The sequence below is a fragment of the Lepus europaeus genome, chromosome 20 (assembly GCF_033115175.1).
Source record: "Lepus europaeus isolate LE1 chromosome 20, mLepTim1.pri, whole genome shotgun sequence".
NCBI classification, from domain to species: Eukaryota; Metazoa; Chordata; class Mammalia; order Lagomorpha; family Leporidae; genus Lepus; species Lepus europaeus.
In genome coordinates this window covers 66,213,033-66,238,069 of record NC_084846.1, presented here as the reverse complement: position 1 = coordinate 66,238,069, position 25,037 = coordinate 66,213,033, and the positions used below count along the sequence as shown (strand labels likewise).

General features: G+C 39.8%; 1 protein-coding gene across 1 annotated transcript in view; it reads left to right on the top strand.

Annotated features, from left to right (window-relative positions):
• Positions 1 to 480: 480 nt before the first annotated feature.
• ZPBP (zona pellucida binding protein) overlaps positions 481 to 25,037 on the top strand; it is a 71,504-nt gene continuing 46,947 nt past the window's right edge. The window contains exons 1-4 of the mRNA XM_062179030.1: positions 481 to 622; positions 2,592 to 2,672; positions 16,838 to 16,963; positions 21,766 to 21,915. Coding sequence (XP_062035014.1) covers positions 496 to 622; positions 2,592 to 2,672; positions 16,838 to 16,963; positions 21,766 to 21,915 — 484 coding nt within the window. The 5' untranslated portion in view covers positions 481 to 495. The remainder of the gene's footprint in view (positions 623 to 2,591; positions 2,673 to 16,837; positions 16,964 to 21,765; positions 21,916 to 25,037) is intronic.

Genomic DNA, 25,037 nt, shown 5'->3' with positions numbered 1-25,037 from the left:
ACTCTTCACTTCCACTAGGTGGGCACTGCCTTTGTCCCCCGACTAAGCCCCGCACATCGGGAGAGTGTGAGCTCCAAGACCCAGGAGCGCCTCCGCGGGCCGGCCCTGCGCCCACCCACAGGCCCTCACTCGCAGGGGTTGATCCGTCTACACCCTCGCTGGAGCCAAAGCACCACTCTGAGGTAAAGGCACGGGCTTTGGGGTTCGAGGTTCGTCTCCCAGCTCCAGAACCTTCCCGCCGCTCAAGTTCTCGAGGATTCCCCGGCCGGCGGTGCCCGGCGGTCCGGTCGCGACGGCCCAGGGTTCCCCACGGCCCCACGTCAGGGACCCGGGCTGCCCACCTGCACCGACCCCAAGCAACAGCCCGGGCGGAAGTGGTGCGCGTCCGTCCGGTCCGTCCTTCCGGTCCGCCGCCCGCCGACTTCCGGCGGCCGGTGGGCGCGCGCCGCGTAACGACCGTCTGCGCGGACGAGAGTGGGCGGCGACGGCGTGTGTATGGAGGCCTCGGCCCCCGGCCGGGCGCGGCGGGGCTGGCGGCGGGCCCGGGCGGCGGGCTCCCCGCTCTCCCGGGGCGCCGTCCTCCTCCTTCTCGCCGCCTGCCTTGTGCGGGCGCCCCCGGCAGGTGAGGGGCGGCGCCGCCCGGCCGCGTTTCCCCGCGTCACGTGCCCCCCGGTCGTGTGAGGAGACGCCGGGGCGCCGCTGGCTGACGAGCGCTGTGTGTGCGCTGCGGAAGGCGGCCAGAGCAGCTGCGCTCCCGGAGAGCGAGTGGCGGTCGCCCGCACCCCCGCGGTTGGCGTTTTGAGCGTACGCGGTCGGGTGAAGCCGCTCTCGGGGCCCGCGGCCCTCGGGGCTCGGCGGTCGGGGCGTGAGGTGCGCGGCGGCGAGCCTCGCTGTGGTGCTGCGGCGCCCTCTGTTGGCGCTCGCTGTTGCGGATTCTGAGGAAAGCACCTGCTTTTCCCTCCTTTTCGCCAAATATTTTTTTAAGAGTGAAGGAACCCCGAAGGAAGAGCTTGACAGGTTGTGTGCCCACATGACGTTGTGTTCCTGTTCTTTCTACGCTTTTTAAAAAAGTCTCTCTCCCGAAATTGATAAATAAAAAGCACAAAGCGGATTTGTTTCAAATGTTAAAACTTGTCGGAATGAGGGAGAATGAAGAAAAGTTATAGAGACTGGTTTTTCGGAAAAGGGTGTTTGTTGATTATAGTCTTTTAAATAAATTATTTCACTGTCTTTACAAAAGGGGAGAGAGGGAAGGGCGGAGAAAGGGGTCGGGGGGATAGAGAGTGTCCATCCACTGGTTCCCTTCTTAAATGCCCTTAACAGCCAGGGTTGGGCCAGGCAGAAACCAGGAGCTGGGACCTCATCCACGTCTCCCGCATGGGTGACAAGGACTCAAGTGTTTGAGCCATTGCCTGCTGCTCCATGGGTGCACGTCAGTGGGGAGTTGGATCAGAAGCAGGTTTGGGACTCCAGCCCAGGGCCTCGGATACAGATGAGGGCCTCCCAAGCAAGAGCTTAACCAGGGCACGAAATCCCATGCTAGGGCTCATGGGCTTGTACTAGGTAGGAAAGGTTTGTTTTCAATTTAAAATTTTGCCTTTCTTTTGATTCCAGAGCAAGGTTACACAGAGGAGGGTATAAGATGGAAGGAGCTGTCAGTATCTTAATACATAAGCCATGAATAAAAAACTGATATTTATGTAGCATTTTCCAGTTTATCTAGTAGTCCATGGTTTCTAAAGTAACTCTGAAAGGCTGGAATGATCGGTCTCATTTTGCAAATGAATAAACAAAAGCGCCTAGAGGCTAAAGTGACTTCTAAAACCATAAAGTGTCAGAATTAGGATTTAAAGTGAGGATCTGTATTTTCGTTGCCCTGTACTCCCTTGCTGTCAAAGGTTATTTGGGTATGGTGCATTAGTATTATTGCATTTTTATATCACCCTTGCCTCTTGTCCTGTTCACACTGTTGTGCCCATCACCTCACTCATTCAACAATGGCTAAAGACTGTGAGAATACACCCACAATTATTAATATTTACTATGGTTAAAGGTGTCATGCTTAGTATTCATTCTCAATAAATGGATGTAGACACTGATGCTACTGTTAGTGGAGCTTGCAATCTGATGAAGAAACTGATAGTGGTGTGTAAAGAACCACAATACAATGTGGAGTGAATGCTGCAAGAGAGGGGCCAGTGATGTGTCGCGACAGTGAGAAATCAGGACAAACAGGAGCTTTGAAAGAGAAAGGATTTGTGACTTGGGCTAGGATGGCTGGAAGACTGGAGTTTTTAAACCATGAGGAGAGTATTCTAAGTGGATGTACAAAATGCCAAAGGTGAGCTATAATGGACACAGTGGGTAGATTAATTTCACTGAAGCCTATGAAGGGGAGTAGAGTTAGGAACACAACGTCATGTGGGCACACAACCTCTTCCTTCGGGGTTCGTTCACTCTTGATCACTGAGGAGGTTTTATGGATCTCTGCTTCAACCAAGGCCAAACATACAATGATACTAAGCTATTTAAATATTTTGGGATTTATAGTGAGGCAAATGGTTGACTAATTTTTCTTTTGTTTCTAATAGTTGGATATTTGGTTCGAGTACCAAGAGGTTTTCGCTTGTCCCAAGATGCAGTGAAAATAGTGGGATCACCAAATTTTCCAGGTACTCATAAATAGATTTTCAGTAATTTTAAAATGTCTTTTGCTAATATTCCCCGGTTACCTTAGTCTTCTAAGGTATTTTTCTTTCTGTAGAGATGGATTAGTATGGTTTTTATAACATTGTTTTGATCTGGATCTAAATCAGTATGCTTAAATTATGAAGATTTCTAAAAATTATATAGTTTCATGTACAGTTTTTGCTTGTTATGAAGCTTTTGACTTTGTAGGATTTTGTAGTAATCTTATGAAATATTGCAGCTACAACTTTGGTTTTGAGTATCTAAAAATTGAGAAAAACTCACTTGTCATAAAATCGCCCCTTTAAGGTGTATAACTCAGTTGTTCTTACTGTATCGATAAGTTTGGGCGACTGTCCACACTGATTTCACACCTCCCATTAAATAGCCACTCCCTGACCACTGGAAACCATGTGTTGTCTCTGTATAATTCCCTATTCTGTACATTTCACATAAGTGAAATCGTACCCCGTGTGGCCTTTGGGTCTGGCATTTTTCACTTGGTGTAATGTTTCTGAGATTCTTTTGTATTAGAGAATATATCAGTGCTCCATTCCTTTCTGTGGATATATTCTTACATATTTCTCTGATTATTTTTCTGGTTGTTGTTGCTTTATTGTAAGTTTTGAATCATTAATTGTGAGTCCTTTGATTTGTTCTTTTCATGATTGTTTTGGCTATTCTTGGCTCCAGAAATTCTGTATTAATTTTTTAGAATCAACTTGTTAAATTATTCAAAAAGCCTATTGGGGTTTTAATAGGAATCATATTGAGTGATATTTAGCAACTTAACAATATTAAATATTCTAACTTATAGAGCATTGAATATCTTTCTGTTTATTCAGGTCTTATTCATTTTACCTCAGTGTTTTTTTTTTTTTTTTGTATTAGATTTCTTTTGTGAAGTTCATTCTTATTTTAGTATTTTGATGGTATTGTAAATGGAAGGATTTAATTTATTTAACTTTCTATTTTGCTCATTACCAGTGTATAGGAGTACACTTGATATTTTCATATCAGTATATCTTACCACCTCCTTTAATTCCTTTATGACCTGTATTTTGTTGGGAAGGGAATTCCTTAGGATTTTCTATGTATTTTAGAATATCTCATTTGCATAAAGTTTGATTTATTCCTTTCCACTATTGCTGCCTTTTTTCTTTTTTTTTTGCTTGTGAGTTTCTTCATCTTAACCTCTGGTTCAGTATTGATAACAGGATATGCTTGTCTTCCTTCTGATATGAGGGGAAAGGAAAGATTTCAGTTTTCATCATTAAGTATGATGTTAGATGTATGTTTTTTATAGATACCCTTTATGACCTTGAGTGAGTTCTCTCTTTTTTTTTTTAAGATTTGTTTATTTGAAAGAGTTACAGAGAGGCAGAGACCGAGGTCAGGGGGAAGGGAGAGATATCTTCCATCTGCTGGTTAACTTCCCAAATGGCTACAATGGCTGGAGCTGTGCCGAGCTGAAGCCAGAAGCCAGGAGCTGCTTCTGGGTCTCCCATGGGAGTGCAGGGACCCAAGGATTTAAACCATCTTCTGCTGCTTTCCCAAGCCATAGTAGAAAGCTGGATCAGAAGTGGAGCAGCCAGGACTTGAACCAGAGTCCCAGCTCATACGGGATGCTGGCACTGCAGGTGGCAGCTTTACCTGCTAAGCCACAGCGATGGCCTCTCTTCTATTCTGAGTTTGTTAACTGTGTTATTGTGAAAGGTGTTGGATTTTGTCAAATGCTTTTTTTTATACCTGAGGAGATATCATGTGGTTGTTGTCCCATATTCTATTAATGTGATGCATTATATTCTTTAATTTTGAACTAACCTTTGGTTCTGGTGATAAATCCCAGTTAATTATGATGTGTAACTCCCTTTTTTATGCTGCTGCATTCAGTTGCTAGTATTTTTAGTTTTTTTTTTTTGTCTGTATTCATAAGGAAAAGTGATATGTAGTTTCTTTGTGATGTTTTTGTGTGATATGGTTTTAGGGTGATATTGGCTTCATAGAACATGTTGGGATGTGTTCTCTCATTTTCAGTTTTTTAGACATCTGTGAAGGTTTGTTGTTAATTCTACTTTGGGGCCAGCACCGTGGCTCAATAGGCTAATCCTCCACCTGTGATGCCGGCACCCCGGGTTCTAGTCCCGGTCGAGGCACCGGATTCTGTCCCGGTTGCCCCTCTTCCAGGCCAGCTCTCTGCTGTGGCTCGGGAGTGCAGTGGAGGATGGCCCAAGTGCTTGGGCCCTGCACCCCATGGGAGACCAGGATAAGCACCTGGCTCCTGCCTTCGGATCAGCGTGGTGCGCCTGCCACAACGCGGCGACCATTGGAGGGTGAACCAACGGCAAAGGAAGACCTTTCTCTCTCTCTCTCTCTCTCTCACTGTCCACTCTGCCTTTCAAAAAAAAAAAAAAATTCTACTTTGGTAAAATTCATCAGTTAATCCATGTGGTGCTGTACTTTCCTTTGTGGTAAGTTTTTTGAATACTCATTTAATCACTTCACCTCTTTTAGATCTGCTCACATTTTCACTCTCTTTACAGATGCTGATTAGAAATATGCTGTTGATTGAGGATCACTTGATTGAGAGTTGCTTTTCTCTTGCTGTTTTGAAGATTGGCTTTTTTTAAAAAAGAGATTAATTAATGATGTCAGGGTGTGGGTCTGTTTAAGTTTGTTCTAATTGGAGTTTATTGAGTTTCTTGGATGTATAGATAAAGGATTTTCATCAATTTGGAATGTTTTTGCCATCATTTCTTCCTTTCTTTCTTTTTTTTTTTTTCTTATGCTTGCACTCTTCCTGTAACTCTCTTGGTACATACTCTGGTAGCCTGATGATTTCCCTCAGTTCTTTGAGACTTTGTTCATGTATTTCTATTCTTTTCTTTCGTCTGTTTCTTCAACTATTTAATCCCAAATGGACCTATCTTCAAGTTTACTGATTCTTTTCCTTGTTCAAACTGTTGTTGATTTTTTCTAGTTTTTCATTTCAGTTATTGTAGTTTTTAATTCAGAATTCTTGTTTCCTTTTATTTTTTAATCTCATTATTTATACTCTATTTGGAGAGATGACATCTCAAGCTTTAGACGTGGTTGTCTTTGATTATATTTATTTATTTTTAAAGATTTTTATTTATTTATTTGAGAGGTAGAGTTACAGACAGTTAGAGGTAGAAACAGAGAGAAAGGTCTTCCTTCCACTGGTTCATTCCCCAGATGGCCGCAATGGCTGGAGTTGCACCGAACCAAAGCCAGGAGCCAGGTGCTTCTTCTGGGTCTCCCATGCAGGTGCAGGGGCCCAAGCACTTGGGTCTCTTCTTGCTTTCCCAGGCCATAGCATAGAGCTGGATTGGAATAGGAGCAGCCGGGACTAGAACCGGCACCCTTATGGGATGCTGGTACCGCAGGAGGAGGATTAACCTACTGTGCCACAGTGCAGGCCCCAGTCTTTTATTATATTTAAAATAGCTAACTTTAAGTCTTTGTCCAGTAAGTCTAACATTTGATCTGTTAGTTTCAGTTGACTGCTTTTTTTAAAATCTGAATTTTCTTGGTTTTTTTTTTTTTTTTTTTTGCTTGTTTCACATTTTAGTTGAAAACTGTACATTTTAAATAATATGACCTGGCAACTCTGGAAATAAGGTTTTTTTTTCTCCTCCCAGGATGATGATGTTATTTGTTGATTTGCTTACTTTATTAGTGACTTTTTAAAACTAATTTTATGAATTTTGTGTTCTTTGTCCTGTGCAACCACTGAGTTTTTGGGTCAGTTAGCTTAATTAGGCTAATGATTAAATACTTGGAACCAGTTAGTCTTTTATTCCAGCTGACTTTGCATATTGTGACATAGCTTGCATCTTTAGACAGGCAGTTAACAACTCTATCTAAAATACCCTTTATGTGGTGCAGAACCTTAGTTTCAGTCATTTGTGAGAATATAAGGCTTGTGGTCTTTACTGAGCATGTGCACAGTTCTGGGCCTGTGCATAGCCCATGCATGTGCTTGGCTTTCTACTTTCCCAGCAGTACATCAGAACTTTGCACAATTCATGTGAACTATTATTCACCATCTTTTCTGTTCTTGTTTTCTTTTTCAAAGATTTATTTATTTACCTTAAAGTCAGAGTCAGAGAGAAGGAGAGAGAGGGGTCTTCCATCTGCTGGTTCACCCCCAAAGCAGCTGCAATGGCTGGAGCTGGGCCAGTCTGAAGGCAGGAGCCAGGATCTTATTCCAGGTCTCCCATGTGGGCACAGGGACCCAAGTCCCTAAGCCATCCTCCTCTGCCCTCACAGGCACACCAGCAGGGAGCCAGATCAGAAGTGAAGAAGCTGAGAATCCAACTTGCCATGCCACAATAGTGTCTCCTAGCTTTTATTTTTAAAAATGTTTTTAGTTTAGCGTTTTTTCCCCAATAGTTACTCATAGATCAAGTAAAGATAGCTTTGCAAGTGGGGTCTTCCAAGTTTTTGTTAACTTGTCAAACAATGAGAACTCTTTTGGCAGGAGTCCTTGAAGGCACTGTAAATCCTGTCTATCCCATCCAGGATCTGCCAGGCTGCTGCTTCTCGTTTTGATTTCAGATTGTTGGCTTTCAAGGCTTTCTCAGATCAGTGGAAGTGGGCAAGATAAAATGCTGCACACTCACTCCTCTTCCCAAGTGTTTAGTTTACTGTAGCTGCTGTGACACAGCACCACAGAGTGTAGATTATATACTGAAGTATAATGTCGCACGGTTCTGGAGGCCACAAGTCCAAAAGCAAGGTGTTGGTGGGATTGGTTCCTCTGGAGGCTATGTGGGAAGAGCCTGTTCCAGGTCTCTTTCCTGGGCTTGTAGGGACCAGCTTCTCCCTTTGTCTCTTCACATCAGCTTCCTGATGCATTTATTTGTGTGCCCAAGTGTCCCCCTCTTATAAGTATGTCAGTTGTATTGGCTTTGAACCCAGTCTAATGACTTAATTTTAATTTGTTTTCCTTTGTAAGGATGCTGTCTTCAAAAAAGTTCTTGTTTTGAGGTAGTAGAGATTAGCTATTCAATATATGAATTTGGAAAGGGTATGCATAATTAGCCTGGAATACTTAGAATCAGTAATGTTTTCTAGATAGGCAAGAGTATTAGATTGATTATTCTTGGTGCTAAAAAATGCTTATTCTGACAACTTCTGCCTTTTCTCTCATTACTTTTAAGAAAGAGATGATTTTTGGAGTTCCTTACTCTGCCATTGTCATTGATTTTATCGACTATCACTTTTAAACCTGATATTATAAAACAATTGTCTTTAAATAATTTCCTTTTATTGCTTCATTTTACTGGATAATGTTAAATTTATTATAAACATGGAATAATATTTAAATTCAGTAGATCTTTAATCACAAGTCGATGATTATGTGATATTTCACTAGTTGTGGCATTATAATATGTTCAGTGTCTGATACATAGTGCCTGGAATTTACTCAGGGTGTTTTGTTTTTTGTTTTTTGTTTTTTTTTTTGGTGACACAGGGTATGAATTTCTGTCTGCTTTAGCCATTTTTCTCTTCTGAGATCCCTTCTTTAGTTTATTTGCCTCTAACTTATTCTTTTCAGTTCATTTTTCTATTTTTATTCAGTAACATTTTCAGTGAACATTTATATTTTTGTTGTATTTTCAGTTCATCCCATTTCTTGGTGTGTGCATGAATACCACTTTGTATATCTCTTTTTGTACATATTCAAAGATGATCTGTATCAGTTATGTGTGGGGATGAAGTTTGGTAACAGTTTGCTCAGTCACACTAAGGTGACTTCACAGTGGCTGCTCCAGTGCACACTTTTCCAACAGTGCTTTTGGGATTCTCTTCTTCCACATCCTTACCAGCACAAAATATTTCTCAGCTTTTCCATTTTTGCTAAGCTGGAGATCAAGGTGCCTCTACTTATACTTTTGCATCCTATTTTCAAAGGAATTACTTGAATATTATTTTATTCCCATTTAAGGTCCATCATTGATTATCTTTGTTACAAATATCTTCTCCCAAAAGTCACATAGTCCCTATTCTGTGTAGGAGTGAACAGAAATTGGTTATAATTAGGAAGTTGTATTCATTATGCTATGTTTGTATTTTATATTAATATAATTTTCTATAATCCAAAGTCATAAAGGTATTGCTTTATAGTTTCTTTAAATAATTATTTACCTGCAAATCTTTAGTTAATCAGGAATTTGTTTTTCTATATGGTATGAGATATCAACTTAAGTTAACTTACATATATATTGAGATAATATTCCACATAATTTATGAACCATCTGTGATTTAAGTGTGCCACTTCTATCTCATAACAGTTTTTTCTACCTATTGGTATAGACCTTCTATACTTCCTCTACCATACTATTCTGTTTTATTTTGTGTAACTTTTTAATATATCTTGAAACTTTTATTTCTAGTCCTTGCCTCCTCTTTACTTTTTAAAATAGAACCTTTAATATGAACCTTTAATCTTGCAAATTTAGAATCAGTATTCAAAAGTCTCTTTTTTGTGCAGAAAGTGGTAAAATTTATTTAAAAGGTGAGAAGCACACACACAAAGGTGAAAAACACACACACATACACACACACACACAGGGCAATAGTTCAGGAATAGAGTAGCCAGGAAGGGAACAGGGTAAGATGGCAGTAAAGAGGCAGTGCCTCAACACGCTGTCTCATTCTCGTCTGCAGAGAAAGAGCCCCCACCAGTTACCAGCCTCTTTAATAGGTTGGAAGCGGTGTGATTACATGGTATCTCTCTTAGGTTCCAGGTGAAGGGAGATATATTCTGAGAAAGTGGTTATTTGACTGACAGATAGATACGATTACATAGTGCAGGGGAGGTGTGGCTTCAAGGTTGTGGCTCTAATCTAGTTACCTGCCCTATCCCATGTCATTCCCCTTGCTCAGATTTGCAATCCTTCTATTTTTTAATATTTATTTTATTTGCTTGAAAGAGTTAGAGAGAGAGGGAGGAAGAGAGGAAGAGAAACAGAGGAAGAGAAAGAGAGAGAGAGGTGTTCCATCTGCTGATTCACTCCCCAAATGGCCACAATGGCCAGGGCTGGGATGGGTCAAAGCCAGGAGCTTCTTCCAAGTCTTCCACCTGTGTGCAGGGGCCCAAGTACATGGACCATCCTCTACTGGTCTCCCAGGCACTTTAGCAGAGAGCTGGATTGAAAGTAGAGCAGTTGGGACTCTAACTGGCACCCATAAGGATGCTAGTGTTGCAGGTGGTGGCCTCCAACACTTATCCTGAGTGGGTGCTAAGAGATTAGGGCTTGTCAGTTGTCCATGAGTACCTTAGGGTATCTGCAGACTTGAGTATTTGCTGTGAAATTTGGCCTGAAATGTAGGCTAGGTTGCCCAAAACGATGGTCAGATTTCTTTTTGTAAAGATTGATATATTTGAAAGACAGAGTTACAGAGAGGAGAGAGAGAGAGAGAGAAAGAGAGAGCGAGGGAGACCTTCCATCTGCTGGTTTACTTCCCAACTGGCCACAGTGGCTAGAGCTGAGCCAATCTGAAGCCAGGAGCCAGGAGCCTCATTCAGGTCTCCCACGTGGGTGTAGGGGACTAAACACTTGTGCCATTGTCTGCTGCTTTCCAAGGCGCATTAGCAGAGAGCTGGATCAGAAGTGGAGCAGCTGGGACTCAAACTGGTGCCCATATGGCATGCTGGCACTGCCGGAGTTGGCTTAACCTGCTAAACCACAGCGCTGGCCCCCAGTGGTCAGATTTTTAAAATTAGATTCATGTGACATATCAGGATCTTCTAGTATTATAATACAAGAACTCATTAATGGGTTTTCCTGGCAATAACAGCTTCCAGAGAGAAGTAAGAGAAGATAAGTTAAGACATGTCTGCCTTAAAGTACAATAGCCTTGATATGACAAAAACTAAAACTTTACTTATCTTTCTGCCTTTTGAAGAAGTATTTTAGATCTGTTGATTCACAAATATAGGCAGACTTATCTTCCATGTGTACCTCTGAAAACTCAAGAGCTAGAAGTTTAATCCTTGACAAATGCACCCAGCTTGGGCTGTCCTGTAATTTTGCTGAGGTAGGCGGGCTTAGCAGCACCTGGTAGGGTCCCTTCCATTTAGGCTGCAGTTGGTCTAAGCCTTTAATAAAACTAAGTCTCCTGGGGAGATAGGCTGCTCATGACTTTGAGATCTGGTACTGGGAGAATTTTATTACCATACTACATCAGAGCCTTTTTTTCACCTGACTAAATTGATAATATACTGTCTCAGATCTTGAGTCTGAATCAAAGAGGTTGTCAGAGGTGAGGAAGGCTCTCCCATATAGCAACTCAAATGGAGTAAGCTTTAGAGCAGCCTTAGCCGCTGTTCTCATTCTGAGGAGGGCAATAGGCAATAGTTCAAGCCATGTTTTCAAGGTATCATGGCAAAATTTAGCCAGGGTTTTCTTAAGACTATGGTTAGTCTTTTAGACTTTACCTGATAACTGAGGTCTCCAGGTGATAAATTCCTAGAGCAGTAGCTACCTGTTTAGTTACTCTCCTTATGGTAGCTTGTACTCCTTTTCCTCCAAATACCCGAAAGACTATTTGTATTTTTTTGAGACTATTTGTAGTAAAGCTCCTCCTCCCAGATGGGTAAAGTCATGAAATTCCTTAATAATCTCGCCTTGAAAGGCCATTGGGAACGTAACTATCATCTAAAGTCTGCCATTCACTAACCTCTTTAGTATAACCTCATTGTCGGGCCCATTCTATCTCAGGTTCAATGTAGTAAGGATTTTTAGTTATCTCTACAAGCCGAGTATTAAAGCCACTTTAAAACCCTGCTGTGCAGCAGCTCTTTAATTCTGTGAAAGGCTTTCTGTTGCTGTTTGGGGCCAGTAAGTGAGTTTGTTTCAGGGACCTTAAAGCATCATATAAAGGGTTGGATTTCAGCCCAAATCTTGGGATACATATACCCTGTGATTCCCAGGTGTGGGGTTTTTTGTTTGTTTGTTTGTTTTGTTTTTTTTTTTTTTGGTCTGTGATGGCCCTATACATAACATCATAACTTCTTTTCTCTTTAGTGAAAGAACATGCTCTTCTGGGCTCAGAATACAACCTAGGTAGTTTACCTCTTTTTAGAAATCTGAGTCTTTGTTGGAGAAACTCTGTATCCCCTTTCTTCTATGTTCTAGATTTAATGAGATGCAAAAGAAAGTATCCTTTAGGCAAGGGTTTGGCCCAATCAAATAAGTTGGATTGACTGCCTCAGAACAGGCAGAATAGGAGCATTACAAGTAGACTGGCATGGAGACAAGAGTCTATGTTTGAGAAACTTATCAATCAAGGGTTGAAGTTTCCATCTAGCTTCTGGTTTTATAGGATGCTGCCATGGCAGGATGCCCCCTGGGCTGACTGAGGTTGCCATGTGTTAGTTTCAGCCATTGCCATTCTCTGAGCCTGTTGTCTGCACTGCTTCCCATAATGGACCATTCCTTCCTCTTCAAGCCTGTGTCTATTGTTAAACACTTGAAATGCTATTTCTACCAATTGTCTGATGGGGGTTTGAGGTCCCACAGCTAGTTTCTGAAACTTCCTTCTAATACCTGATGCCAGTTGAATATGGAAATGAGGACCAAGCTGAATCTGTCCTGCAGGAGATTCAGGATCAGTATTAGTATAGTTCTTTGTTGTTTCTGCTGGCTATCCCTGCAGCATGGCTGGATTTTCATCCTTTTCCTGCGTTATCTTAGTTTACAGATTTGATAAAACATTTCCTCATCCTCGCCAGTACACATGAAACCATGTTGTCTCATAGCTGTAAATTTACATGTCTTTTTTGGTGATTCCAGTTAGCTGCATCAACTGGGACTTCCAAAGCCCCTACAGAGAAACCATTAGGATACTGAATTGCCCAGTCATCAGCATGTTTTTGAGCCTCAGCCCAAATATGTTGGTTTTCTTCATTGGTTCAACAAGTAGATAAAATAGTGTGTAGGTCAGCCCAAGTAAAGATGTAGGCTATAGTTAGGGCCTGAAACTCCTTAGTATATCTAATAGGATCTTCTGGAAATCTTCCTAGTTTTTGTTTATATTGAGTTGAGTCAGGGATGGTGAAAGTGACCTGTACACTAATGGTCCGGTCCTGACTCCATCTCTTAAAGGACAGAGCATGTTTGGTAGGTAGGGGGCTCCACTGTGAGTAACTCCAGTTGGACTGTCCTCTGGTAGAGAGGGACAGGAAGGGTAAAAAGATGGAGGCCATGGAGTGATAGAAGGTATAGAAGAGTCAGGTTTTGAAGGTAAAGGAGAAGATCTAGCATCCTTTTGAGACGACCCTGGCGTTGGAACTGGTTGAGATTGGGGTAGTTAGTAATGGGTCATTTATTATATCTATTGATTGTTCCCTTTCCTCTCAGAGAGTAGGGGCATGAAGTAGTCCATCACAATTTTCATGAGTAAAATGTTGATATAATACCATAAAAGCCTGTACATAAGCAGTTTCTGACCGTATCTGTTTTCTGCAATATAGGTCAAGTATTGAAATAGTATTAGAATTGAGAGTCCCATTTATTGGCCATGTTTCTCCATTTCCAAACTTATATTTTGTCTAAACGTTATTACAGAGGAAAATCACCTTCTTTTTAATTATACCATTCAATATAAGAGTTTCCCAATTATTAAGTGTACATCCTAGGAATGTGTCCATTTAAATAGATGTAGAATTATCTATAGCTGAGTCTCTTAATAACCACGCTGCTATTTCTGGAGTGAATTTTATCCTGGGTGGCTCCACCAGTTGTGTGATTGACAGAGTCTAAAGTCCTATTCCAGGTCCTTGCCTTTTACCTAGAGAAGCATTCTAAGTACAGGCACAAAGTGATAGTTTATTTAAGAGGTCAGAAAAACTACACAGCATATTTGAAAGGTGAGAAAACACACACACGGTATTTAAAGGTTTAGAAAACACACACACACACACACACACACCCCGACCTCCCCACACATACATGGCTATAGTTCAGAAAGAGTGGCCAGGAACGAAAAGGGTAAGGAGGGCAGCACCCTGTCTTGTCCTGATCGCAGACAGAATCTAACAATTTTTTAAAAACTTCAGGGATTTTGCCTGTAAAACTGTGTCGATTACACAGGTAAATATGATAAATTGGAATCTTCAAAATTATGAGTGTACACTCTTGAGGATTATGGCATTGTGCTCTAATTTTATTTTTTTTGTGAGAAACTGAAAAAATTCCCCAAAAAAGCCTCATTTGATTTTAAATGATCTTCTGTTTGTTGTTCTGTAAACGTTATTATCTTTCCTATAAGTTGGTTTAATGAACTATGGATGTAGAGGACTATTAGGCATTTTTGCATGTTGATCTTACATTGAGGACCTCTTCTAGACTCATATGTATTTTCTGTGATTGGAATCCATACAGAGATTAGTGGGTGCCAGACGAAGCACACAGTAATGGCATGAGTGTTATCAAAGAAGTCAAAGCACAAGGAATATATTTGCTGCCTGCCTGAGTGCAACCACAGGCCTGGTGCTGTGTGCTGCTTTGGCGTGGTTAGGAAGGTGGGGGGCTGTTTGTAAGGGTGTAGTGGGATGTATATAAAAGACAGGCCAGGGGAAGGAGGGCCAGGAGGTCATGCCAAGGAGAGAAGTATGTAGTAAAGAAGTTTCAAAATAAGAAGAGAAATTTAAGTTCAGAAAAATGACATAGAAATAAAAAATGGAACAGCAGAAATTAATGAAAGATGATAAAAGAATAATAGGTTGACTGGAACAAAATTGTCTTAGGAACAGTTAAACAAATTTTTGGCAATTTTTTTTCATGAAAATAATGGAAGTCTAAAAAAGTGTTATGAATAAATAAATTTCAAAATTAATATTCTGAATAATTTTGTTATAATAAGCCTAAACTGAATAAGTAGTAAAATGAATTTATAAAATAGACTTCATTAAATTAGACAAGTAACCTATTTGATTTGCTACATGCTTGTGAAACAATATTTCTTACTCTGTTGCCAAAAAATAAAATGAATAAAAATTTTTAAGAGTATACAGTTTTCTAAGGGGGGAAATCTACATATTCTTCCAGAGAAAATGCATACTAGAATTATCTACCCATTAATTTATGTGGCACTCTAACTTTAGATGTCTACCTTAATACCAAATACTAAATAATAATGAATACTAAGTATATACATAACAAAGGCACGATACTGAAATGAGAAAAGTGGAAAGGATGGTAAGAAAATTATGTAGTTACATATAGTATTAACATAGTTACAAGGGCCTTAAGGAAATATTTGAAAATTAAATCCAACAATATATGTAAGTAAAAAAGCATAGCCTATTAGATTTATCCAACAAAGTCTATTAATATCAGGCAATCAATTAAATTACTCTAGAAGGGGGCAGGCATTTTGCTTAGGACTTAAGATCCCAGTTGAGACTCCTCCATCTCATATTGGAGTGCCTGGGTTCAAGTCCTAGCTCTGCTCCTGAGTGCAGCTTCCGGCTTTGTGTACCTGGCGAGGCAGCAGGTGATATTCCACTGGTTGGGTCCCTAATACCTTTGTAAGGGATCCAGATTGAGTTCCTGGGTCCCAGCTTTCGCCTGGTCAAGCCCTGGCTTGAGAGTATTTGGGGAGAGAACCAGCAGCTCCCTGTCTTGTCTTTGTCTCTTTAGTAGCTAACTAACTAACTAACTAAAAACTAAATATATAATATATCCTATATGATAAAAACACAGTCACCTCAATCAATATAGAAAAATTAGTTAAAACTCAATACCAATTTAGGATTAAAAAAAAAACAAGAATAGAAGGGAGTTTTTTTAAGCTTGTGGATGAATATATATATATCTAAAATTAATAAACAGCATGTATTATGGTGAAACTTTAGAGACATTCTCTTTAAAGTTATGGAACATTTTGATTCTTTTTTTTTTTTTTGACAGAGTTAGAGAGAGAGAGACAGAAAGGTCTTCCTTTTTCCGTTGGTTCACCCCCCCAAATGCCCGCTATGGCTGGCGTGTTGTGACCAGCACGCTGCGCTGATCCAAAGCCAGGAGCCAGGCTTCCTCCTGGTCTCCCATGTGGGTACTGGGGCCCAAGCACTTCGGACATCCTCCACTGCCTTCCCGGGCCACAGCAGAGAGCTGGACTGGAAGAGGAGCAATTGGGACTAGTACCCGGTGCCCCAACCAGGTCTAGAACCCAGGGTGCCAGCGCCGCAGGTGGAGAATTAGCCAAGTGAGCTGCGGTGCCAGCCGAACATTTTGATTTTTAATAATATTATATACCTCATAAAAAACTGGAAGAGAAAACTTGGCAGGTACAAACACAAAGAAATGGGGAAGCTGGTGGCCTGGTTTAACCAGTTTATGCTGTGTGTATGTGTTGAAATACTGCACTACATCCCATAAAAATGTGATGTATTACATGTCATTCAAAAATTTAAAAATATAATAATTAAGAGTGAACTACTAGATCAAAAAAGTGTTTGCATGTGGTAAATCATTGAAGAGTAATCGTCCAGTTTCTGAACCATTTCTAAGTGTTTACTTAGGAGTGAATGCAAAGTAATTGAATCTTTACTGTGTTCCTTTTGTAGCTCCTAAGGAATAATATTTTTTGGATAATTAACAGGATTCTTTAAAGTTTAAAGAAAATTGAAATGAAATCTTTAGTATTTAAAACTAAAGCTCATATTTGTGGACTCTGTATTCACATTATAATCTTTTACTCATTATGTTGAACTACATTATTGTGCATAATATATTTTTCCTCTATAAGTTCTGTTCGGGTTTGATGTTATTATAAAACAGATAAAATTCTATGTCTAATAATCTTAATACTTTACAATTGAAACAATATTATAAGAATAAAAAGGTTATGTGAGTTCTGAATAAAAAGGACCAATATATCTCAGATTGAAGACACACACATACACATTCACAAATACAGATAAAATCTATCATATATTTTTAATGTTAGTTGTGTAGAATACAGTGGAATTTAGTTGCTGATATCAATTAATAGAAACAATAATCCAAAGAAATCCTATAAAGGCATGTAACCCAAACTATGAAAATTTAAGGCATTATAGAGTGAGAAAGAGCATAAATATCATTGGAACATTTTAATATTGTATTTTCAGTGAAAGTATATGTTATGCTCCATCAAAAGAGTCCACATGTGTTATGTGTAACCCAACGATTGCGAAATTCTGAGCTGATAGACCCATCATTCCAATGGCATGGGCCAAGAGGAAAAATTATTTCAGGTAGGATTTTGTTTCAATTGTTGTTATTAAATAGCTGCATCTGAAATGCACTCAGACAAAAAATATTTGTATCTCGTATGTTTGCCTACTCCCTCAATTCTTTTTCTTATAATTTCTTCTTGGAGCTTGTAATAACATTTTTCAAATATCTTAATTGGATATAGGGACATACTAGAAGACTAACCTGTTTGATGAGTTCTCTGAGCATCTTTATTCCAAAACAAGTCACTTTTGTCACACAGAAATTACTATTTGTATGACTGATGTTATTGACATTTATTTTAAATGCATATTTTACTCTTATAATAACTTAATTCGGTAACAGCTGATTTTTTAATGGGGCAGTTAAAAATACATAGATTGATATAGTTAGTTTATTTTGTTGCCTTGCTAAAACACAGAGCAGTAAGTTTTATTCTGAAGTTCAGTTCAGTTCAGTGAAGCACCTACTCATTTTTGCATCCCCTCCAGTTATCTTTTTTGTCTTATTTACTTTGTCCCCACCCTTCCCCTTCCTTCCCCTCCCCTTTCCTCTTTTGTCTTCTCCTCTTCTCCCTTTTCTCTTCTCTCTCTCTCTTGTTCAATCATTTTTATTTATAAAAGAAAAGCATTTCTTGGCACAACTTCCATACCTCTAACTACGACACCTAATATCAGTTGGATGAATTAGCATTTTCTGGTCTGGCGATTTCCACTTTCCTGAATGTTTACCCAGACACATATAGGCACTTGTTTGCATATATTTTAGGTTTTCCCCTTTTCTCTGACATTTTAAAAATCAATACCATAGGTTATATTGTATCCTAACTTAGTATTTTATTATAAAGATTCTGATATGTAATATATAAAAAATATATTAAATTTTCTGAAGCATATTAAAACCAATATTCTTAAGCCTGCTACACAGGCTAAAACATGTTATTACCAAGACTATTGGACCTTCTTGTAAGCTGTTTTCAATCCCAGTCCTCTGTCTCCAGTGTCCCTCAGGCAGATACCGTCCTGAACTTCTGCACTATTATTGCTTGCCTACACCCCCACACATTTATGTATATATTCTGAAAGTGTATATTTTAGTTCATTCTGTTATTGTGAATTTTCTTCTTTTATTTATTTATTTATTTGAAAGAGTTACACAGAGGGAGAAGGAGAGGCAGAGAGAGAGGTCTTCCATCCTCTGGTTCACTCCCCAATTGGCTGCAATGGCCGGAGCTACGCTGATCCAAAGCTAGGAGCCAGGAGCTTCTTCCAGGTCTCCCATGCAGGTGCAGGGGCCCAAGGACTTGGGCCGTCTTCTACTGCTTTCCTAGGCCATAGCAGAGAGCTAGATTGGAAGTGGAGCAGCTGGGACTTGAACTGGTGTCCATATGGGATGCTGGCACTGCAGGCGGCGGCTTTACCCACTATGCCACAGCGCCAGCCCCTATTGTGAATTTCTTCACATTTTTCTACCTCACCACAGGTTTACTTGGGTATGATTGACAGAAACTGTATGTATTTAAGGTATATAGTATGATATTTTGATATCAGTGTCATTGTGAACTGATTACCACAATTAAGCTATTAACATATAAATAACCCATTTTATGTCACTTTTTGTGTGTGGTGAGAACACTTGATTTCTACCTTCTTAGCAAATATCAAGTATGTACTACTTTCTTGAGAGCTTGTTTGGAGGTTCTAGCAGGGGAGCGCAGCTACTTGTATACCCTTGACCCAAGACCGGTCCTCCTCTAGCGGAGAAGGTTGTTCTCTTCAACTGAGCACACAGCTCTGGGAGGCTCACACATGGAGCAGTGAGGGAGGACGGGGACACCCACCTAGCCAGCTAGATCAGCCGTATCTACCGTGGTGATCAATGGGATGACAGATGTCGCAGCCAGATGGCCCTCACATCCTGTACTACATTCTTCACTGTAATCACTATTAGGTCTCCAGTACTTATTGAACTTTTACTTTCCCCAGCCCTAAGTCTATGCAGTGATCATTCCACTATTTTTGTGAATTCATGGTTTTTAGACTCCACTTAAGGATCTGATAATTGATCTCTGTTAAATGATATTATATAAGATAGATTTTTATATTTGTATGAAATTCTCTGGATATATTTTAAAAGAACGTCATTTTTTACTTTTTGAAAAAATAATGGGTATTTTACTGTAGATCATATTGTATTAACTTTCTTTTTTTAAAAGATTATTTATCTATTTTAAAGGGGGAGTTATAGAGGCAGAGAGAAAGATCTTCCATCTGCTGGTTCACTCCCCAAATGGCCACAATGGCTGGAGCTGGACTGATCCAAAGCTAGGAGCCTGGAGCTTCTTCTGGGTCTCCCACGCAGGTGCAGGGGCCCAAGGACTTGGGCCGTCTTCTACTGCTTTCCCAGGCCATAGCAGAGAGCTAGATCAGAAGTGGAGCAGCTGGGACTCGAACCAGCTCCCTTATAGGATGCTGGCACTGAAGGCGGCAGCTTTACCCATTTAACCACAGTCCTGGCCCTGATTCAACCTTCTAACTCTCATAATATTTAAAATTGTAATATACATGTAAATCTGTATTTTAAACAGTTCTTAATTGATATCTCTGCCATGGGGAACTTTGGTTTCAAATCATGGCCAGGGAGCACGTAGCCTCATCGATGACATGATGCTCCAGTGTGATTCATATGAAACTTATGAGCATCTTTTATCATGTTATGTGGTGTTTGTTTCTGCTGAAATATATTTCAAGAACTTGCAAACTTTTAGTCTGTTCTAGGAAAGAGTCAGCATGTTATAATAAATATGCAGTCTTTCATCAAAAGATACTCATTAAGAAATGTTAACAACAGAAATGTATTCTAAATTTGTATCACATTCTTCAGCTTCATCTAAGATATAGAAATGGGAGTTTTCAAGGCATTAATGGTTTGTGTAAACTGCTTAAGGGTGGGTATACGCATCTGTTAATTTTTCCTTCAGTGTCTGAAGCAGGATGTTTTTCTTCATTTTCCTTTATCTTTAATTTATTTGAGAGGCAGAGAGAGAGGTAGTGAAATTTCTCATCTGCTGGTTCATTCCTCAAGTGTCTGTCCCAGCTGGGACGGGAGCCAGGAGTGGCAAAAATCAAAAGCCAGGAGCCAGGAACTCAGTCGTGTTTTCTATTGTGGTAGCAGAGACCAAACCACCTGAGATGTCACCTGCTGCCTCCTAGGATCCATAGTAGGAAGCTAGAATCAGGAGTAGAGCTGGGCCTTGAACCCAGGTACTTTGATATGGTTTGCAGACATCTCTGCTGGGGTCTTATCCACTGTGTCACATGTTCATCCCATGAAGCAGGGCTTTGCTTGTGTTGGAGACTCAATAAATGTTTATTGAACAGATGAATAATGAAAATTTCATTACTTAGAAAACTCCTGTTTTGGAGAAATAATTCAACTTAAAATTTATAAGCAACAAATTATTATATAAATAAAAATAATTATTTCTTCAGGTAGTACTTCCAGTTCCAGTGAAAAAATATAAAGTTATTGACTAAGCAAATTTTAATATCTAAGGACTTTTTTTCTTTTTTTTGACAGGCAGAGTAGACAGAGAAAGGGAGATAGAGAGAAAGGTCTTCCTTTACCGTTGGTTCACCCTCCAATGGCCACTGTGGCCGGCGCACCACACTGATCCGAAGCCAGGAGCCTGGTGTCCCATGCGGGTGCAGGGCCTAATAACTTGGGCCATCCTCCTCTGCACTCCCGGGCCACAGCAGAGAGCTGGCCTAGAAGAGGGGCAACCGGGACAGAATCCGGCGCCCCGACCGGGACTAGAACCCGGGGTGCCGGCGCCGCAAGGCGGAGGATTAGCCTATTGAGCCACGGCACCGGCCTATGTAAGGACTTTAATAATGTGAAACTATGAAGGTGAAGAATAGCAGTTTACTTGCATAATGATTGATCGTTTTTTTTCCCCAAGTATTTTAACATCCTTGTGTTTGCTACCCTATGAGATAGACTGTCTTATGTTACAATTCTTTATTGTACAAATGAAGGGGCCAGACACCAGGAAGATTAAGTAGTTACCCAAGGTTATGCAGTTTGTGAGAGAAAAAGGTAGCTGTCAAATGTAGGCCTTCATGCCTCAAAGCAGGCGTGGTTTCTTTTCACAGTCCAGCATTCTCCCAGTGTGACATTCACGAAATGAGGCTTGTTGCAGCAGAAAGGGAGCTCTCATCCCACTGTGGTTCCCAGCACTGCAACTCCCTGTTGTGTGGCCTTGGGCAAGTCAGATGATCTAATGTCCTATTTTTTGCATTTTGCAACCCTCAAGGTTGTAACCCAACTTCCAGTCTCTGTTATGTGTAGTGACAAGAAGTATCTAGTTGTCCGTGATTACATTGTCATAGCTTTTGTTCTGGGTGTACTATTTTATGTTGCACATGAAGTTTACTGAGGCTATAACTCATCATTAATGTGTGTGTATGATATATAGTTTGAATATACAATGCATGAAATGCATGATATGTGTACATACACATATGATATTTGTATGTATGTACTTGTTTATATATGTACTGTATTTTGGGAAGTTCACAGTTCAGTGCAAGGATCAGATTAGCAGCACATTATGTACCTGTTATTTTTGGTCTGGTAGATGCTAGAAGGTCATCCTGGCACCCACTGCTAGCAGGCATCGAGCAATGGCTAGCTGGGTCATCCACAGCCTCTTCTTAGTATAGGTACATTTTGATTGCTAAACTCTGCTTAAAAAATATTTTGTTATTTTACTTCTCATGTGATTTAAAGCACTTATCACTGTATCTTTTTCCTTTATTAGAAAACAGCACTGCACAAGTAACATCCACAGGAAGCCTTGTATTCCAGAACTTCGAGGAGAGCATGAGTGGAGTTTATACATGTTTCCTTGAGTATAAGCCTACTGTGGAAGAAATTGTTAAAAATATTCAACTAAAATATGTTATATATGGTAAGAAGTGAATTTGTTGTGTTTTAATGCTTTAAAATATTTGAATATTTTAACAGTTTTTTAAAGAAACTTTGCTATTTTTAGTCGCTTTCAATTAGAAGGTTACTGCCTGCTCATATTCTACGAAGTACTTTGGGCAGGGTGTCTGGCAAGGGCACAGGATGGCTAACTGGTCAGAGTGTTATTTTCCCCAGAGGTTACAGAACATACACAGACACATTTAAGTCCATGAGCGAAAACAGAGGGTGTCAAAAAAGCAAATTTTCAAATTATTATGATGAAATTGCTCATGCTTATTTTAAATATGATTGTCATTCATTACATTTTATGTGATACTAATTTCTCTGCTTCTGAGAAAGGTAGTGTCTACATCATATTTACATAAGAGGTGATTGTGCCAGATATTAAAATTTATTAAATATAAAAATATCCTGGATACCTAAAGAGAGAGAGCTCAGCTTATTTATTTATTTTATTTATTTACTTGAGAGGTAGGGTTATAGACAGGGAGAGGCAGAAAGAAATGTCTTCCATCTGCTGGTTCAGTCTCCAAATGGCCTCAAGAGAGGCCCAGAGGTGGGCCATTCCGAGCCAGGAGCTTCTTCTGGGTCTCCCATGTGGGTGCAGGGGTCCAAACATCTGGGCCGTCTTCTACTGCTTTCCCAGGCCATAGCAGAGAGGTGGATCAGAAGTGAAGCAGCTGAGACTTGAACCAGCACCCAGATGGGATGCTGGCACTGCAGGTGGAGGCTTAGGGCACTATACCACAGTGCTGGCCCCAGTTCAGCTTTTTTTTTTTTTTTTTAAATAAGAAATTACATTAACTTTGCTAACGCAAAAATTGCATTTTTAATCACTCATGTTTATTCGTTGTTATATATAGCCACTTCAAAATCATTCACTGAAGCATATTCCCAAAAGCTAACTCGTGTGAAGTTGCCTCACATGGGTGCAATTTTGTAGCAATGATAATGAGAGCTAGTATTCACTGAACCCTTGCTGAGTACCAGGCAATACTGTTTATCACATGAAATCATTACAACAAACAGCACAGGTTTACATAGTGCTTTCTTTCTTTCTTTTTTTTTTTTAAGATTTATTTATTTATTTGAAAGAGCTACACAGAGAGAGAAGGAGAGACAGAGAGAGAGGTCTTCCATCCACTGGTTCTCTCCTCATTTGGCCACAATGGCCAAAGCTGAGCCGATCCAAAGCCAGGAATCAGGAGCTTCTTCCAGGTCTCCCACATGAGTGCAGGGGTCCAAGGACTTGGGCCATCTTCTACTGCTTTCCCAGGCCATAGCAGAGAGCTAGATCGGAAGTGGAGCAGCCAGGACTCGAACCGGCGCCCATATGGGATGCCGGCACTGCAGGCGATGGCCTACACGGTGCTGGCCCCTACATAGTGCTTTCTAGTGTGAGGAGTTGTTCTAAGTGCTTTATTTGTATGAAGCTTACCAGTCTCACAACAAGCCTGTCTAGTAGATACTGCTATTTTTGGTCTTGCATAGATGAAGCAGCCTGGGCCCAGAGCGGTTAATGTGACTTGTTCAAAACCATAGAGTGTAAGTGCGAGGGACTCAGATCTGAATCCATGAGTTCTGTTTCTCGTGGTACTATTCTTAACCCTTTTTGATATCCTGCGTCACACCACACCACTATTATATAGATACCAGCAGAATGAGACCCCAGTTCAAAAACTCAGAATTTGGAGATTTGCTCTTTTTAAGCTGATAACAAATCATGTCACTCATTCTGTTTCATTTTAACTGCCCACTTTAATCCTTCTCATGGGTACCTGGTATCCAGAGTTTATTAGCAAATATTCCTTAGTTGAGGATTTAGTTTGTTTTGTATTTTCCTTACTTCAAACAGTGCTAGATGGAAGATTTAAATATCTGTTTGTCTAGCTGTCATTTCTCTGTACATATACACTTTTATTTTGTAGGTGAAGTTGTTAGTATTTCTGTAGGATGAATTCTGTAAAAGAAAATACCCAGGGCATCCCCAGTGTTGTCCTGTAAGTAGTATACCAGTTTAGCTCCCTAACATCGTGGATGGAACCTCGGTGCCTGAAACACCTCTGATGTTATATATTTTGCAGTATTTCTGCTTTTGTGTTGCTAATGGCATTTCATGACTTTAAAGTGTATATTTTTGTCTTTTGTAGGTTATTTTAAGTTTGATATTTATAGAAGCTGTGTGTGTGTCCTAATAGCTATTGAGAGGTGTAGATATTTAGATATGTAGCTTGTTGATACCCATTTTGTATTGTATATATTTTATATTCTTTATTTTGTTTTCCTTAAGTTTATTGACCTTTTGAAATCTTAAATAAAACATAATTTAAAATGTCAAAATTTTGCATTATCTGTAAGTGGTATTTTCTTTTTGGATCATGTTTTTTATTTTGTTGAGCAAGATATTTACCATCCCTTAGATTATAAGAATTGACTTGACTTATAAATAAATCATTTTATATATGTAACCTTCAAGCATTTTAGGAAATTATAAAAGCAAAATGATGCCCAGTATTATCAACTTCAATTTGGAAAGTTGATGGGTGAGAGACTCATTACTTTAATATTCACTTTCTTAATTATTAGTAAGTTTGAGCATTTTAAAAAATATTTCTATTACCCAATTGATTATATAACTCCATTTTCTGATTTTTGGTATTGTTATGGAATTGTTTTCATTTTATATTGTTTATATCACTCGAGTGAGATTTTGGGATGGGCAAGATTTGGATGTTCTGGGATTCAGCAAAATTATTTGTAAATTAATTTGGAACCTTTCTAAACAGCAAGTATCTAACTGTAATTTCTTTGATGGTGGGTGTTTAAACTTAGAGAACTGTCACGACTGAGTTTCAGCAGTGGATCATAGTAGCTAGGAGCATTGGCTATGGGGCCAGTGTCCCTAGGTTAAAGTCATAATTTTGATAGCATAGACATTGGATATGTGACATAATCCCTGTATCCCTCAATTTCTACATTATGGGAATAAAAATAATATCAATCTTAAATGGTGTTAGGAAGTTTACATGATTGACTGTTAAATACTTGTAGTAATGTTTGACAGTTAGCAGTGGCTGGGTAAGTATTTTTTCAATAAAACTA